At 39.2% G+C, this 19,121-nt stretch overlaps 1 protein-coding gene across 2 annotated transcripts in view; it reads right to left on the reverse strand.

Moving 5' to 3' along the window:
- MICU2 (mitochondrial calcium uptake 2) overlaps nt 1-19,121 on the reverse strand; it is a 137,239-nt gene that overhangs the window by 42,027 nt on the left and 76,091 nt on the right. For both annotated transcript variants that reach the window (XM_065730106.1, XM_065730107.1), the window contains exon 2: nt 15,155-15,302. In XM_065730106.1, coding sequence (XP_065586178.1) covers nt 15,155-15,302 — 148 coding nt within the window. The remainder of the gene's footprint in view (nt 1-15,154; nt 15,303-19,121) is intronic.

The raw sequence follows: 19,121 nt of genomic DNA on the forward strand, positions 1-19,121 counted from the left end.
GATTTATCCCCCTTGCTTATACCAAAGACAACAGCACTCTTTACTGCGCACTTAAGACTGCATCCTGTCTTTACATCTCACCAACAACTAACAAGGAGAGCAAAAGCCATTTTTGCCGTAAATCTTCTGACAAGGAGACCACAAAACACTGGATTTAACATTGAATTTGGACATTCTATTGAAAGGAAAGAGTTCTACAGTGATAATTTCATTAATGAGAGTACATTAGAGATACATGAGAGAACAGTTATATTTGAAATTATAACCAATATTAATTGTTAGGAATGAAAGGATTAACTGTACATACACCGATGGTGTTCACTTACTGTGTGGAGTGACCTGGGCCAGTTGCAGGTATAGGTCCTCTTTACCTTCATTTGTAGATGTAAGGACAAAAAGGGACAAAGTGACACTCTCTGATAGAGATTTGGCAAGGCTTAGTAAATTAACTACTACTTAGTTGAATGTGGGTATGTAAATTTCAAAAATGTGATGCATGAGAACAAAAGAAAGCTCACAAGGTTCTTTCAGATCCATTTCAGATCCACTTCAGATCCCTTCTATGGTTTTACTCCAGATAATCATATTTTTGCAATTGGTGATATTATCCATCTGTTCCTCATCCTCCCAAGCTCTCCTAAAACCAGACATTGAAAGAAAAGACTGATCAAAGACACACAAAAGAAACACACCCATTTTGCAATTTGTTCTACTAGAAGAAGGAACTGAAGCACTGGATGCCTTCTCTAGCATGAGGTAGCACATCACTTACTTTTTTAGCAGAATCATAATTATTACAACTCCCCTTAGTGCTTAGTGAATTGGCGTAAGTGAAAAGAGAATAAAAGTGCTACTTGAGGGGAAGAGACTTTTGGCACAAGTACAGCCCTTCAGACAACTCAGACACCTTGAGATCATAAGGATGTGTACCGGTTAATGCTATTCATTGCTGAAGCTGATTCTGTCATGCCAGAGTTTCCAGAAGGAGCCTTTTCCCTACATAAGGTTCTGAAGTGCAACCTTACATGAAAATACTATGCCAGTCTAGTGCGGATGACACCAGTGATGACATCACTTTTTCCAGCTGTCACCGTGAGAAGGACATTCTAATTACCAAGTTTGTGAACTTTCCTACAGAAGATGCTCCCTACTGTTTTGGACTTTTTACAGGTCCTATGCAGCCCTACCTCATTATTTTACAAAGTGCCTAAGTTTTGACATTACTGCAGTTTATTAAGTTTTCTTTCTTCCTTCTCCTGTGTTTCCACTTTCAGTGGCTGACTTGCTTTCCTTCAGTTGATGGTCAATGTCATTATCAGTTTTAGCTTTAAATTCACCAGGAGTTTCTTTCTAACTCCAAAGATTAGCTCATTGTGTTGTTAGCAAATACAGAAGCTCTGTGCAAACCAGTAACTGCCCCTGCTGAGTCTGACTTGTTTATACATCATCAACATCTGTCACATAGCAATTAACAGATGTTTGGGCAGTTTTTGTACAGCAGGGACTCCAAGGATATGCAACTGACAACAGAAGAGTTCTGTATTTTAAGTAAGAAAGACTGCTGGAAATATCCAGTTTTTGACAGTTTCTCACAGTATCAGAACAAAGACTGTTACCTAATTATCTAATTTGAAACACTGTCTTTATTCAGAAGGTAATTTCCCTAAAAGTAAAGCAATGGGAAATCAAAGAGCTAAAAAATGGATGCTACTCATGACATACCATAGTGGCCAAAAAGGTTTTGTTAATTTGCAACCTAGAAAAAGAATTAGTGTTTTTAATAGAAAGTTTAATAATTAATTAATTACTGTCATGCTGCCCATCAGCATTCCTTACTAGTGGAAGAAAATGTCTCATGCACTAACCAGAGCACCTCTTCTTCTCTGAGGTGTGAACTTTCAAAACTGAACAAGATAAGTCTTTTCTTGACCCTGTCACTTCAGACTTCCCAGATTCTAGTGAAAAAGCCTGTCAAAAAGAAAAGAAAAGTCTAGCTGAAGATCAGTAGTCTCTTTAAGAAACAGAACAGTGTCTTCACTAGAATGTCTAGAATTGTCTACCCAGCATCACCTCTCCATCCCAATTCAATTCATCTGATGGAAAAAACCACAGAAAAAAAACCATTTATCTTTATCTTGGCTTTAATTATACATTCAGATTTCTAAAGGCTACTGATTCCATTAAGCAGCAGAGGAAACACTGTATTAGGCCTGTCAAAACAGAACAGAAATGTTTATTTGGTAAAGATAATGAAGGAGACAGACATAAAGTGCAACTACCCTTCACATCAGAATTCCTACTAGCAGCATCACACTTACCTGTAGCAGTCTTCAATCTACTGGGATTTTGTGTCCACTGCCTCTAATTATCCTTGCATTGTCTCCTTGCTATCATATTCATCTTCTCCAACAAAACTAATTGCAACTTATAAGCAACTTTGGTCTAAAAAAATAAACAAAGTGTTCCAGGATGTGCATTATCTGGGGTGCATTAAACTCTTTGCTGTAAATGAATGTTCGTAGTCACAATTCCACTACAATTTTAAACTTTTTTCAAGTAAGAACAAAGAACCATTTTAGTCTGTTGTACTCAGCTGCACAGATGCATGGTGCTACAAAAGACCAAAGCACCTGCAGTGCTGGATACTGTTCTGCATGTAGTGACTGTGAGTGAAGTGTACATGAAATGAATGTTTTTTTATCCACTAAGCATTGCTTTTTACCACTTTTCTCTGTAACTGATGCTTCATTTTGACAAATCAGATGTTTCATGAACAGCATTAACTTAGAAGTTCCTGACTTCAATCATTTTTCCACCCCTTAGGCTATAAGCAGCCCACTACTGCTAGTGGGCTGTGCTCTGAGCCAAGGAATGCAGTTGGCTTCACAAAAAGAAATAAAATTCAAAAAACCATGGAATAAAGCTACCTACATGAAACCATGGAACGGATGACCTCCCCCATCCAGATGAGATAAAAATAAACCTGGGTTTCCTTAACCTAACAAGAGCAGTGCTTAATAGTAATATAATTATCTATTTTGGATCATGGGGTTAAGATTTAAAAGAAAAAAGCTTATTTTAGGTAATAGGAAATGCTGGCACAAGAGCAAGTGGGTTTAAACAGAGAATGATTAATTTTAGCTTGGATATCAGAAGAGTTTTCAAGCAACTGAGAAGATGCTGTGTCACCATTTTCCACTGAAAGCTGTAGTGATGACCAATTTTAAATCCAGCAGGAAAAAAAATATGGAAGGACTGTATTCAAGTTTGAAACTGCTAAAATACAAGCTGACTTACAGAATACGTATGCTGAATGTTGATACGCTCAGACACAGAATATACAAATATATGAAGGAGTGCTAAGCCATTAAGTATCGCCCTAACAGAGGATACAAAAGCTTATAAAAACCACTATAAGATATTACATGTAAACATAGGTGAGCAGTGGTAATAGATACAAGTGTTCTTACTATGATCAAACAGCTAACCTTTCTCTTTCATACAGCAGTACTGGAGATAAAGAATAGGGACTGCCCTGAAATGGGTATTTACTTAAGTGCTGTGGAAAGAGACTGAATTGAAATGGGAATCAAAATTAAAGTAGCCTTTTCACAATTCTCAAAGTGAATGCAAACGAAAAGCAAACAGACAGCTTTCTCTTAATGAAACGGTTAAGTCATTTTATGTTCACAACTGTAAATACAGTACACTGTCCTAAATACTCCATATCAAAACCCCTCTTATTCATTCAGCAGGGGAGTCCACCTTTACCATCAAACACACTGCAGAAAACATTGCTCTCTTTTGCTAAATAGTCATTCTCTTTTGCTGTTAGACCAAAGCTAGAGATGCTGATGAAATTTCTGGTCATTAAGGCTTGTATTTTTTCTTAGAAATGGACAATTTAACAGAAGCAAGCTGTTTTCCCATCACCAAAAAATGCACAGAGAAGAATCACTCCCTGTGTCAGAGCACAGACAGCTGTTCAGAAGTTCTCAGAGAGAGCAAGACAGGCCCAATGGAGAAGCAGATGCCCATCCACATGACACAAGATGACCAATTTTAGTATTCTCTGTTATAAGAATCGGCAATGTCAGGCTCACAACTGTTTGGATTGCCTCCACAGTTAAAAACAAACGCATTTTGCTACTCCTCAGGAAAGAAAAATATATTTCAGGAGAGCAGCAAAAAGAAAAAAAGAAAAAAAAAAAAAAGAAAAGATAGAAACCTTTTGTCTTCTCAAAGCAAGAATTTCTGCACTACTGAGCGCCTGCCAGAACCACTGCAGCAACAAAACATCATGATCCTGGCAGTTCCAGAGGGATCTGAGGTGTGGACATGGATGCGAATCCAAGGCACAAAGCGGCAGCTGGCACCTGGGAAAGCAACCTGTATCAGACAGAGGACTTCATGTGTCAGCCACTGAAAAAATCTGAGCAAAGACAAATGGTAGCTGGCTTGACCATGGCTTATATACAATTCCAATTGGTAAGAACCCAGGCAGGATTTGTTGAGAAAGTGGTCGCTGTTGTAAGGTACAGCTGAATGATCCTTAGGCTTTCAGGTACGCAAGCCTTTCCCAGGTCTGAGGGGAAAGATTTAACGAGGGCTCGTGCAGCTTAAGGACCAGGTGCTGGGCAGCCCCAGGGATGGCAGGGTGAGGTCTGGGCTCTCCATTCAGTGCTGCTGGTGAGACACGGCTCTGGGATGTGTCTTCTCTAATGAGAGACACCTGGGTATTTTAGGCATGGAAACGACCTCTGAGCTTGGTATTTGCTTTTGCTTCACAGCCAATGAGAGGCTGCAGACTGTGGTATAACCACTGCAGGTGCCTAAAAGCTGGGCAGCAAAACACAAGCACATAAGGTGGTCAGTTTCTCCCTTAGGAAATGGATACCAGGGTTCTCAGAGCAGGGGCAGTGCATTTACTCAAAGGTCTCTCTGCAGACCCAGCCATTCACTTGGCAAGCAGTGATGGCTCCTTTCCCACAGCCCTCTCCACACCTCACCTGCCACAGCTGCCTAGAAGGAAAGCAGCACTTGATGGCTCCACCTGAGATATTTAAAAAAAATAATAACCACAATGCAATACTGCTTATGGAAAAAAAAAATCAGCTTATATCAGGATTACTTAAAAAAGAATCAACTGTATGACTAATATAACAAAAATTCTGTTCTGGCCTAAGGGAAAGCACAGACCTGTGAGCACCGGAAGAGTTACAAATAGCTGAAAATATGGGGCTAGAATGCAGTGAGATTTTGGCAGGAACCTGCCACACGCTTCTGGCACCTGCCAGCACTCACCACATCACCATCATTTCTAAATATTGTAATGCAATGCAAGGAATTTTAAAAACAGACTGTACTTCTTAGGTACAAAACAATACCTGTCTGTGCTAGGGACATACGCTGCAAGAAATTAAAATACATTTAAGAGCGATGAAAATTCACTGACTCTGATTTTCACACTACATCTGTTAAGATTTAATTGTCAGCTAAGCAGGATGTTCCTGAAATGATTAAGTTCTACTGAATTTATTAAATAATACTGAAGTAATCTGTCAAAAAGCATTACAGAAAAAATCCCAGAGACATTTTCTGTGGTTTTGTCAGTATTATGTTGTTGCCCAAACGGTGTGTGGTGTTCTACAAAAAGAAGGAGTATTAACAGGACCACAAAGGATTGTGTGAGTCCTTGAAATTTGTTCACATGTATTAAAAGAAAGGAATGTGATTTCCCTTGTAAGTATTTTAAATAATACAGTAGCATGTCACAAAACTGGAATAGTTAACTGCAGCAGAAAGCGTTGCAGGACTTGTGAAAATCGAAGGCAGACGATGTTTATACAACAAGCAGACTCCTGTTATTAATAACCAGATCTTTCCATTACTCGTACCACGAGGATTCTGAATGTACACAATATATTTTCATTCGTTTCAGGGAATCTGTTTTCCATTCAGGTGCCATTAAACAACTAATAACTTTCACACTTGAAATAGCTAAATCCTTCAAGATGTGTGGAGACCGCTTGCCTCTTGCTTACAGCTCTACCGGAGTCTGAGCAGTTTTAGTACTGACACTATTTTTGCACTGAGTTTTAATAACTGCTTTCATTCACCGAGAAGTTGCAATGTACTTTGTCATTAACAGTTGTTCTTCAGAAAGCTAAATTGCTAGCAAAGTATTTCCAGATCACAGTGTCTTGCCAAGTCTTTTCCCAAACAGTAAGTACTGCAGTCAATACAAATAGGAATTCTGATTCTGCGTCATTCTCCAACTAGTCAGCACTCCAGCTAGTAAGAATGAAACAAAGCCAGGAGCTTATTATAACCCTGCTGTTGTGTCATGGAGATGTAAATGAGAAAATGCAAATCTTAGCGTAGCTTTAAAGATCAAAAATCCATTTTCCTGTTTGACCTTCCAATCAAGGTATCCCAAGTTCCCCCTGTGTTGTCTCGTGATGTGGTTCAAAGGCACCTGGCCACTGCGCAATGACATGGCACAACCTACTCCTCTGTAAGTGATTTTGCTGCACAGTTTCCTTTCCTCTGACCACTGCAGTTCAGTCCTTCCTCTTGCACTCTGCTCTGACTGTGCTGGCTCCCTTGCTGCTGACACCTCTGCTCCCACGCCAGCACCTCTTCTCTCTCTTTCCAGCACTATGAACCTAAAACTCTTACTTCCTGAAAGAAGAGCAAGCAAGACATTCAGTGTGTTTGCCAGAGGTTAACACACCAAAGACCAGCCTGGTGGATTTCACTGCTGCCAGAGGGGAGACTCCATTTCCCCACAAGGACCCTAATTCTGAATCTGCTACTTCATACCTCATGGTACAACCACCATGAAACATAAGCCTTTATTTGGCTTTGACAACAAGGTTTGTATCCAGACATAAATCTGTATTGCCAAGATTTCATTAATTTCTGCAGTATTTCTAATGGTTTTAGATAGAAAACACTTTCAAATTAATTTTCAGATAAACCAGACAAATGAAGATGATCAGTGTTGCATCAGACAGTCTGTGCAACTCAGTTATTGAAGCTAATGCATGGCTGATGCTGAGAAAGGAAGAAAAATATACTGACTAGCTTATCTGTTTAACAACAATTGGCTTAAGTACAACATTCCATCCAAAAAAACCCAGTATTTTATGCAGAACATCAATTTCCATATTATATTCAGTTAAGAGGAAGTAAATTGCCAAAATTATGTAGTGTGTTAGTTTGAAGAGTTTCTGAGGGTTATGGTAGGATTTCCTAATGCAGTCTGGATGACAAAGAACAGCTGAACAGGTACATGACAAATGCACACAGTGTGGGCTGGTCACAGACTCAGAAATTTTCTGCCATCTTGTTAGCTTTGCTTTTGTGTGCAGCCTCCTCACTTTCCTTCACTCACAACCCCACCTCAAGGAATGAGTAAACAACAGTGACCCAGAAGCTTGGCTAAAGTGACTGATTTTGTTTCCTTTTCCTAAAACCTAGAAGAGATTCAGGCCATGACCTTAAACTATTTTGGTGCACCTTCCCCACCTTCTGCCTATCAGTGGGCAAAGGACATGTTGGTACTGCACATCCCAGTTTTCTTATCATGCCTGCACAATTTAAGTAACAATAAAATATCAGTAGTAAAAACTCCAAAATGCAGACATAAAGAGAAAACAATGCCTTTCTTGTAACATTAGAAACTCAGGGGAAATAAATTCAATTCCCAATGGCTCTCTTTGTTAACACTTAAATCAACACTTCTCATGGGGCTTCACATCTTACCCAAACTTAAATCTCAGTCTTCAGCTCTGAATTCTAGGTTTTGGATATGAAACTCACGCATCATTTATATCAGTTTGAGTAGTTATCATATATGAAATTCTGGTCAGATGAAGACACTGGAGTGCTGGTGTCTACTCCCATCAGTCAGTGGACACAAAGACAGATTCAGCTCATTCTAAAATGCCCTCAGTACTGGTGCTCCATACCCCACCAACTAGACCAGTGCTGATGTTTCACTAAGCACAACGCAGGGCTGTTTTCCAGCAGTTTCAGTCTTGAATCACACCCTTTCCTCAGGTTCACTCACATTCCTGACCACACTGATGCTGTGGGAGCGTGAAAGCATGCATCACATCTGATTCACAAACACCACAACCTTGCACCGATTGTGTTTCCAAGGAAAACTTAACCAAGTCAAACATCTTATCCTAGTAAACTTAAACCCTAATATGCATTGCCATATACTGTGTTAAGATTCAATCACGTTAATACCACCTCTGGCATTCAGGCATTACCGAGCACAGGAAAATCTGCTCAACTTCTGAAGATAGCTGCAGATAAAGGAGTAATTCAGGAAGTGAAGAAGTTGTGATATATTAAATCTGGACTCAAAATACAAAGAGCGACTTCCAGGATCAAGATCTTTATCCATAATTATGAAACAGGCTAACCTGAATTTCTGTCTTCTGCTTGAAAGAGGAAGGTATTTCTAGAATCATAGAATGGTATGGGTTGAAGGGACCTTAAAGCCCACTCAGCTCCTGCCATGGGCAGGGCTGCCACCAGCAGCTCAGGCTGCCCAACCTGGCCTTGAACATCTCCAGGGATGGGGCACCACAGCTCTCTGGGCAGCTGTGCCAGTGCCTCACCACCCTCTGCTTCCTAACGTCCTACCTCCACCTCTCCTCCTTCAATTTAAAGCCATTCCCTCATGTCCTGTCACTATCAGTCTGTGTAAAAGGGCAGACCACCTCCTGCTTGGAATCTCTCTTCATGTACTGAAAGGCAGCAATGAGATCTTCCCAGAGTCTTTGGTTCTCCAAGCTATTAGCATAATCTCCCAAAAAATTAACATATACACAGTTCAGACTTAATATATTGAAAAATCTTCATTTTCTGAAACATTTTTATAGCTGCAGTTTTATCCAAAATTTAATGCAGATCTTCTTATTTCTTCTACAATAACAGTATACCAGAAATTATATCTCCATGAAGAACCTAACATAATATTGGCTGGAAAATCTGCAATATGAAGCTAAGTACATATAACTGGATAAAACACAAGGTTAAATGAAACTGGAAGGATCTTTTAAAAATATTCTTGTATTTCAATGAAAATTCAGTGAAGGCAGCTGAGCCTTATCCTTCTTATACTTGTCATCTTAAAAATGTGCCTTTCTGTTGCAAATCCATATTATTCTTTTTAGATATTACTAGACACTGAGAAATTTTTACATCACAAGAAAAGCAACCACAACCACCTTTTCACTAAATTATCAAGGCATGAAATACTGCAGTTTAGATTAGCATCCAACAGATTACCCACAAGAGCCTGCTGGTTTTGCAACGTTTTGTTGCACATCCTTTACTAACAGCAGTTTCACATGAGATTAGATGGCCTATAGCTGGGAATCTCCAAATCTCAAATGCAGAATGCATCTTTGCATTCAGTATGCACCAACTTAACTATACAAAACACTGACATAGGTGTTTTGGGCCAGCACAGACATTGTCTCTGAATACCACGTTTCATTCACTGATGCCTCTGTTGACACAAAGGTGTCTGCTTCCTGCTGTAAAACAACTAATGGTAAAAAATTAAGCAAATATTTACAAAGGTAATTTGGTGTGAAACCATTCTTCCTTCGTAAAGATCTTTGCTATGTCAATATGCAAAACAGAATAAATCTGTCACAAAACTCAACATTTGTTATCAGCCCAATCTCCTTAAATGGTAAGACTGTAAATATTTTTCTTCATGATCACCCTGACAGTAAATAAATTTGCAGGTGTGATTTTATCAATAGGAATGCCAAGATTTCACAATTTTTGGCCTTTATAAAAGAAAATGAGTAACAGAGAAATCTATGCAGCAGAAAGCAAATGAGCAGAACTTGTGAACCAAGGTCTGTTAAGCAGGGTTCAAGATCAGTTAGCTTGGATTTTATGACAGTTAATATCTTTGCACTACAGTTCATCTGTTTCCTTATCTGCAAAATTGTTCTATAATAAATCATAATTTATTGCATGTTGTGCAACTCTGCCAAAGAACACACCTAAGATTTTTTTCTTCAGTAATAAATACCACTCAACTGTGTACAGGCATTCATCATTCAGGAATTCACAATCTGGACACAGCAAAAACATTTTGGTATTTTCCATCTCCAGCACTCCTGATGCAGCACCGAGAATCCAACTATTTATCTGGCTGACACCCACGATGCCTACTTTCTTTTAAATTTAATCATGTTTAAAAACCAAGAGGAGATTATGCAGCAGTTCTCCAGTGAAAATTACCAGGGAGCAAAAAACCCCAGGCTGCTGGGCATGGACCACTGTTCCCAACTCAAAGCAGGACTGCTTCTCATTCTGTTCTTTTTGCTGGCTTTTATTTTTAGTTTTTCTCCCACGTGAGAGTTTCTGTCTGAATACAAATAAAAGGATGGAATGTTGTGATCAACCTCAGCAAACTTTCTTGGTGCACAGTTATACTGCTCAGTGTTCTCACCTTTTAAAGGTGTTTTGAATCTAGCTATCCTTAAGTTAGGTGGAGACAAGACACCCTGAGGTGCAGGGACAGAACTGAGAAGCTGCTGCTTGCTCAGGAACTCATGGAGAACTTGTCTCAGGGGCTTCAATCTGTGCAAAGCAATGGACCTGCCCCTGAGCCTTCCCATTTCCAGCATCCTGCAGAGCAACTGCAGAACTGCAAAACTGCAAACACAGCAAACTAGAGAAGTGTTTTACTTCAGAAATCCAGCAGGAAGAAATGACTCCTTTTACCCAGAACAAGCTCCTTAGCTGCGTTCAGCACGTGGCTCTGCAATGCTTTGTGCTGGCAGTGGGGCAGCATGAGATGAAAGCAAAGCAGCCAGGCAGAGCTGGAGAGGCTCCTTCCATGTTTCTCAGGCAACATTGCTGATCTCTGTCCGTTTGCCATGTACAGGAGGCTGCAACACCAGCTAGCTGGGATGGGCTGTTGACAGTTCACATTCTGTCTGGAAATGATCACCAAACTGAACAGCAATCAGATAAAGAGTTCACTGGACACATCTTCCACTCACACACATATTACCAGACATATAAAACCACGTTAAGCACAGGTCATACAAAGTTAGGCTAAATGATTCTGTTTTACCTAGACAGCGTATTGCGAAGATCTTGGAGGACATCATTAAATTAAATACTTAAATCTTGGCCTGAGTCTGCATGCCTTCTTCAGTAAGGTCCTTCCCTATTCTGCCTTACCAGTGGGAAGGAAGAGGAAAGTCTAGTAACAAAGTTAATTTATAGGTGAAACCAGACCTGTTGTGTAAGGAACTGAGCTGGTTTGGTGCTTACTCAGACCACTCAGGTTCTGTCTGTCTTTTGCCCACTGTCACATCCTTGGCTAGACACTGCTAGAACTCAATTCTGTTGAGAAAAGTGAATGACCTAAAATTTGACTATTCATACAATAATAAAAAAAATCCCTTATGAAAACATCACTGTTCCATTTCTGTGACATTTTTGTCTATATCCAACCTCAAGTTCTACTTCCAAAAACTTGGCCTAAAGCTGATGTTCTCTTTAGGACCCAATAAAAGGAGTGGACTGTTTAGGACTGGGAGACAGCTCTCTGGACAGTCTGCGCCAGTGAACTTAATTTCAAGTTTGAAGACACTTAATCACAACTAAGAGAACAAAATGTAATTACAGCTTAGATATAAAAATGAGAAATCATACCAAAAGAGCATTTAGACCAGTGGTTGGAAATTGCTTTTTAGCAGACATCTCTCCTTCAATATCAAAGCAAAGTTGGCATACTTGCATAATGTTAAAATTATTACATGAGTTTTGAGCAATCTCTGCTGAGAAGAAAATGGACTGTTTTGTTTCCACGAGTCATAATGGTAGATTTATATCCCTTGTAGCCATTTCTGGAACACCTTCTGATGGTGGGGGGCAAGCATCTTCCCATGCTCCAAGATCTCCAGCTCTTCTAAGGCTGGCAGTGGCAGCCCAACCTTATGTTACGGGTGATTCACAGAACAAATCAAAAACCTCATGCTCTTCCCCACTCCCAAGCCTGAAAATATGGCTGAAGACAGCCAGCATCACTCTTCCAGCACTGCCCACATTTCAGTGTTGTCTGCGTTTACAGGAGACACACATTCCCCATCCAGTACTTTAGGGATTTGGTAAAAAAAAAACCAAAAAAAAAACCAGCAAGAAAAGAAACAAGGGAGGAAAGAAAAAGTGACAACAGACTCCATTAGCTTGCAAAAGGACAGACAAAAGAAAACAAAAGAATAAAAATGTTAGGGGAAAAAAAAGCAAGAAAAAAAAATTCCAGAAAAAAACAAAGCCACAGCTCTGCAAGAAACTGAGAAAGTGCTCTGTAAAGAGGGAAAGCAGGCTAGAGTATGCAGAGAAAAGAGGTCTGAAGCTCATTTTTCTGTAAATGTAGGAAGAGGAGACAATAAGCACGTAATAGACCTCAGAGAACAGCTGTTTCTTTCCTATGCAGCACTGCAGCACCTTCAATACCATCTTCAGAAGCATCACACAAAAAAGTAAAAATAGCTGTCAAGCATCTCAGCAATTTATTTTTATTCTGCAGTCTTTCATGGATGCTTTATTGATGCTAACCTCTAACCCAGGATTTAATGAATGCTATTATGCTCACATTCTCCCAAATAAATTGGTGCTCATTGTTTACTACATTTCAGCAAGAGCATTGACATCAGTGCTTCAGAATCAGCACTGGGTGCTTCTGGATCATGTTTCAGATACTGTTTATGACACACAGAAGCCCTACTGAGATACTATCTTCTCTCCTGCAGTCAGCAGTCTCAGTTAGACCTTGGGAAGTGACAGAACAGCCAGCAGATTGCTTTGAGTAAGGAACCCACCATTTTGGAAGCTGCTTGCTGCACTGGTGCAACACAGCTAGAATTAAACAACTTTCCAAATCTGCTGTGAAGACTGTATTTGAGATAACAATAATTCTTTATGAGGCTGGTCATATGTTCTGGGCTGCAGTCTGTGAAAAGACAGCAGAAACAAAACTTGAGCTCTGGATGGAGCTAAGCCTTCCATATTACGTACCACAACCAACTGGCAAACTCAAATAATACATAAGCAAATATTTATGAGGATCAATGCCTGAGGGCTTCAAAATTTATAAGACTTTTCTTTACTAGTGATTAATAAAAAGTGGAAAACAGTAAAATAATTACAGCTTTAAGTTCAGCATTTGTGTGCAGTTTCACATTTTCAATTTGCATCTCACCCTGTCAGTAAGTGAAAAAATGTTTAGGATTAGTGTTGGCAAGCCCATTTTCTTTTTCTAAAACCATTGTTAAGGATTAAAAGGGAGTGAATTTTATAATAGAACCTAAAGGTTTCCAAAAGCAATTGTTGCTTTGGAACAAAGCTCACCATTTAGTGGGCACGGTGGTTGATGGGTTGATCATTGGAGAAGATGACCATAAAGAGCTTTTCCAATTTTAATGAGTCTACAATTCTACGACCATGACCTACCCTGAATATACCTGGAAAGAAGCTTGAGCTAAGTCTATTTTTCTCCCAGGAAATCCTCTGAAAGAAAATGAACAAGCCAGTGACTTTAAAACATTTAAAGCACTGTATGGAGCATTAGATTCACATATTAGCATTTTTCTATCAATAATCTATGATGTTATTGTTGTAAACCTGACATCAACCTGAAATGTCATATGTGTCGGTGCAAAGATTTTTTTGTTCACATATTTTTCTTGTCTCTTTTTAATTTGAAGATGTTTCCTACTTGCATTAGCAAAGTAACAGAAATTAACTTGGCTGCATTGCAAATCAATCTTATCCACATGCCACTTCATTAAAAATCTGCACGAATACCATTATAGATGGAGTAACCAATTAATATGTATGAACTGCTAACACTGAAAAACACTTCTGTCTTTAACCTTGCTTTCACAGACTACTCCTTGAAAGCCACACCTTCAACACTGAAAGATTTAGTACTTGCTGTCTTTCACTATTTTAGGCTGGGAAACTCTGAAGAAAATCCCTTCTAGGTTTTTAACTCACTGACATAAAATTTGAAGGGAAAAAAGCTCTTTCCATTCGCCATATATTAAAAAAATATGCTATTTTGAGAATCTTCATGACTCTCAAGGTCATATAGTCCTTCTAAGGATTTACATTCAGCTTTGTATAATATTAGAAATTATATGCCAGCAGGGAAGGCATGTACCCTTATCAACTGTAGATTTTTTGCAGACACAAGGTAACTCTTTTTTATTACAGTTTCTTGCGTCCTTTTCTTGGACCACTTACTTGCAGCTCTGTAAAATCCAGAACAGAACAGGGTTTTACAGGTTTCCCATGGGCTCAAATAACAGTCTGTTCAAGCCTCCTTCTTTCTCTGTGTCTTCCACAGTGCTCTGAAGTCTCTTCTGTATTTCCTTCTTGATATCCTTAAGTGACACTGAACTTGCTAGCTGGGCATCACAGCCTGAGAATAGCTTTTGCCATACAACATGCTCTATGTGTCAGTTAGCATGTGCTGACCAGCTAGCAAACAACAATTAAAGCTTGGTTTTCCCCCCTTTTCCCTCTGCAGATGTACTAATGGGCAATGGTCTTCCAAGTGACCCCGAAACTTAGGGAACTTAACATTTCTGAACCTGTTTAACGTAAAATGTTCTTGGGGAAGCTATAAAAGCCAATTTTTTAGAAAAGATAAATTAAAAAAAAAGAAACATGCCCACATGTTGACACACATTCACATCACTCCCATCACTGCCTCATCTAAGAAAAAAGGTCACAGACTACTTTCTGGTCAAGGGTGCAGACAGATCACAGGGACAGGAATGGAATGAGCACAGTCATATTACAGTCGTACCAAGTAAATAATTGAGGAACTACATACTGATCAGACATGCAAATTAGGTAGAGACATAATGCCATCCTTGAGTCACCAGATTTCAAAATGATCAGCTGCATGTCACTAGTGTACAGGGTGGTGCCTGTGAGAATCCCACAGCCAGTGTTTATAAACTGGATTCTGATGACTTATGTCAAACAAAGGATTCTGTCCCAGTGATTTGTACATTATATCTTTAAGGGGACTTCCAAGCTCCTATTCCCTCACAAACACAATGATGAGAAAACAACTTACGTTCAACTTGATCAAACATAACTGAAAACAAGAAATCTCGTGGTGTCATGTAATATTCTCCTTCATACTCCAGTGATGCAAAATGCATAAAGCGATTCTTCCGAAGAGACAGTCTTTCGGCCATTTCTGCATTTGCAACATCTTCCTTCTGAAAGAGAAAAAAATCCATGCAGAAAAACAGCTGTTTTTGTAGATCAACTCTGTAATTAGAAAGAATCCTGTACCTCATCTTGATTAACCTCAGTATTGTGTGGGTAGCCACAAGAAGAGACTACCAGAAATTAAAAAGCTTTTCCAGCACAGTTCTAAAGTATGACATTCTTAAATGACATTCATAGTATTTTTGGCCTCAGTGGGAGCATGCTTTAGCAACACAGCTGAGACAAATTAATGGTTTGCTGTCACCAAAGTCTGCCCTTGCTTCCCACTCCCCTGTTCCTCGCCATATGGTCCTGCATCTCCACGTTTGTCAGCTTTGCTACTTGCTGGGGCCAAATTCAGCTTGCTAACTCAGCAAAAAACTAAACCAACCAAACTGAATGATATTTTGCCAGGTTTATGACCAGCTCACCAAAGGTTTAAATGTGTACCACATCTGTTCAGGATTCACTCCTGAAATTGAGTATTAAGCTGTGGAACAGATCCCAGGAAGGGAGAACAAAGGTGTTATGGTGTAAGAATGGGCATATCTTGTTGAGAAATTAGAAGGGAAAAGCAATGAAAGCATCAACCATAAAGTCAGAGATGGTGTCACCAAACACAAAGATTCAATTAGCAAAGAAAAAACTTTCAATCCCTCCTCAAAAAAAAAAAAAAACAACCAAAACACTATTGAGAAACTCCTAATGGAAACCATACAAGCTGGCAACATTTCTAAAGAGCAGTAACAGCACTTACGGGCAGAAGGAGAGGATGCAGACATTGTGAAACAGAGACATTTATATGTTAGGACTGCAAATAATAAGATTTAGGATGGTCTGGGAGAAACAACTGAATCTTTAGATGTGAAGCAATCCTAGAGCACAAGTGTGGACCTCAAGCTGTGGCCAGTGCCTGTTCCACTGGAGGACGTGTGAAGAAATGGTTCTGTGGACAAAGACCCTTCAGAGAAGAGGGTGGGGCATTTCAACTCGACATCATCAAGCTTCCTTTTCCTTCACCCACTGTGCTCCCTTAACTGCACCATGTGATCTGGGGATCTTAAGGCAACGGGTACTAGTGTCAAAACTACAACCAGGTCCTAGATGCAACTGTAATCACATTCATACTCAGTTACAGTTCTAAGTACAATGCTGCAATCTGTTATTCAGTCCTACCTCTTTCACCTCTATATTAGCATCAAATACTAATTGCCATTATTTCACAGAACACAATCACCTCTTACAGTCAGTTTTAGTGTGGTAGCCTCCCTTCAGCCCAGACTTGCCATGAAGATGTGGGGAGGAAACAATAAAAAAAAAGTGTAAAAAAAAGTTCACAAAATCCACATACTCTAGAATTTAAACAGTCAAAATCTGATATGCAAAGTGAATGAGGGATGCTTCTATGTACCTTAAGCCAAAGTTTTGTTTGCTTTCAATATGAGTATTTTGTACTGATATCAATGTTTTATGCTTTTTCTTATCTCGTTATGGTCTAAAGCACAAGTTGCATTGTTGCCATTCTGTGATTCAGATCTGCACATCCAGGAAAAGCATTTAAAAAATGTATCTAACGTGCTGACTACTTTTGCTTTCTTCTTTTTAAAACCTTGGGAGACAAATGATTCCGTAATTGCTATGTTAACAAGATTCAACACATGTTGCAGATATCAAATGAATCATAGTTCATAGTTGTAGGCAATTAACATGCAGCATTCTGATTTAAATCATTTTCTTTTCAAAATAACACCAGCAATTTTTGCCCTGTGGGAAATTTAAAAATGGAAAATTGCTTCAGTTGTACTTTAACTCAAATTATGGAATGAAGAACAATTTTTCTGCACCAACACAAAATAAAAAAGATTAGACAAGATGTAAATGGCTAACCCTACAATATCTTCAAACCATCTGGACTCCCAAATACCTAAGTTCTGTAGTATTTGTCCGACTCCTCTCTAAAGGTAAACTTTGTAACTGATGTCAAAGCACGGAGTTTCTGCAACTGAAAATTTTACCTGAAGTAGATTGGTACAAGTTTACACATTAACGTATCAACAGTGCCTTGTATCTAAAAAAGAATGTATAGTATCAGAATGGTATTGCACGACTTCAGATTCAACATACTCCATTCAAGAATTTAGATCTGCAATAGCCCTTGGAAACAAGGACTATTTCCTATTAAAGTCATCTTCAAATAGTAGCACAATTGACATAAGCAAACCTTGTAGGATGAAATGCACCAACTCTATCAACTCCTACCATTTATTTAGAACCTTTTGCAAAACTTTTGAAGTCCTATCTCTGTATGATGATCTCAGCATTTGTTAAAAGCATCCTAACCCCTCTGGGTACCATCAAGAACTGAGTTAGAGCTTAAACAGAGTTTAACTGCTCACGTGCTACTGCTCCCTACAGAACCATGGGATGGCTGAGGCTGGCAGGGACCTCTGGGTCCTCTGGCTCCAGCAGGGACACCCACAGCAAGGTGCTCAGGACCATGTCCGGGCAGCTTTGGAAGATCCCAAGGAGGAGATCACACAGTCCCAGGGGAGCCTGTGCCAGTGCTCTGTCACCTGCACAACACAGAAGTCCTTCTTGTGTTCAGAGGGAGCCTCCTGATCTCCAGTTTGTGCCCACTGCCTCGTGTCCTGGCACTCAGCAGATCTGAGCTTCATCCTCTTTGCACTCTCCCTTCAGGTATTTATAGACATATACTAGGTTAATGCAGGCTGCTTTTATGAGTGGAGAGGGCAGGAGTTCTGGAGTGCAGTTACAGTCACTTGTTTTCATTGTCTGTATAGAAAGTTCAGAAGATGAAAGGTGAGACAGAGTGCCACAAAAAAAAAAAAATAGTTGACCTTCCTTCTCTCCAACCATACTAGCACAATTTTATTGTGTTTCCCTGGGCATACAATCTAAGTGTGGAAGCTTGGAGGAAAAGATTGGTCAGGGGAATGTTACAGCCTGAATGTAACTAAGGAAGTTTAAGTCCAGAGGGAAGGCAGCAGCATCAGTGGCCATATAAACAAACAGTAAGTCATGATTACGTAAAGCTCTGTAATTACTATCTTTCTCATAGCAATACTGTTCAAATTGGTTTAATACCAACTAAGAACTTCAGCTTGCTACAGTTGGCATCAGAAATACAGAGTTCACAAATATACTATAATGACATCAAGGAAGTGATGACTTCTCAGGTGTACGCCATATAACATGTAGTTTTACAAATACATTCAATACAAATTAATTAAATTGAATGCAGCTGGATGTTTGCCCATTAAACTGCTTCATACCCAGTACTGAATAAGTGGACTTAACTAATCAAACATTAGTACAGGCAGATAATTTCCCTGCAACAGATTCAGTGGTAGAACAAATTGCAGAAGAAGTTAAGATCCCCTTAGTTTTAAAAAGGAATAGTCAATGTTACCTTGTGGCAATTTGCTCAAGGTTGTTTTTTTTGGTTTTTTTTTTTAATAATGAAGGACAGATTACATGAAACAAGAGGAAGCTAACAAAACAAATGACTTTATAATCTGCTGTTATAATTTCTGCTAGATTAAAAGGCAAACATCACTGTTACTTCCATTTTAGAATTATTTTATGACCAAAATTCATTGCGCTGTTTTTTTGATTTAATCAGAAACTTTGTACAACAAAACATCATTTCAAGAATAGAGATATATAAGTAATACAGCATTAAATCCATCAATTTCAATGAAACCGACCACGTGTAAAGGCCAATGCACATCAGTACGTGCACTTATTATTTCTGCTACAATTCCACAGTGCTGAAACAGCATGACTTTAGTTTCCTCTTCATTGTT

Source organism: Cyrtonyx montezumae, unplaced genomic scaffold (genome assembly GCF_038088225.1).
Source record: "Cyrtonyx montezumae isolate F1298 unplaced genomic scaffold, pur_monq_1.0 scaffold_12, whole genome shotgun sequence".
Taxonomy (NCBI): Eukaryota; Metazoa; Chordata; class Aves; order Galliformes; family Odontophoridae; genus Cyrtonyx; species Cyrtonyx montezumae.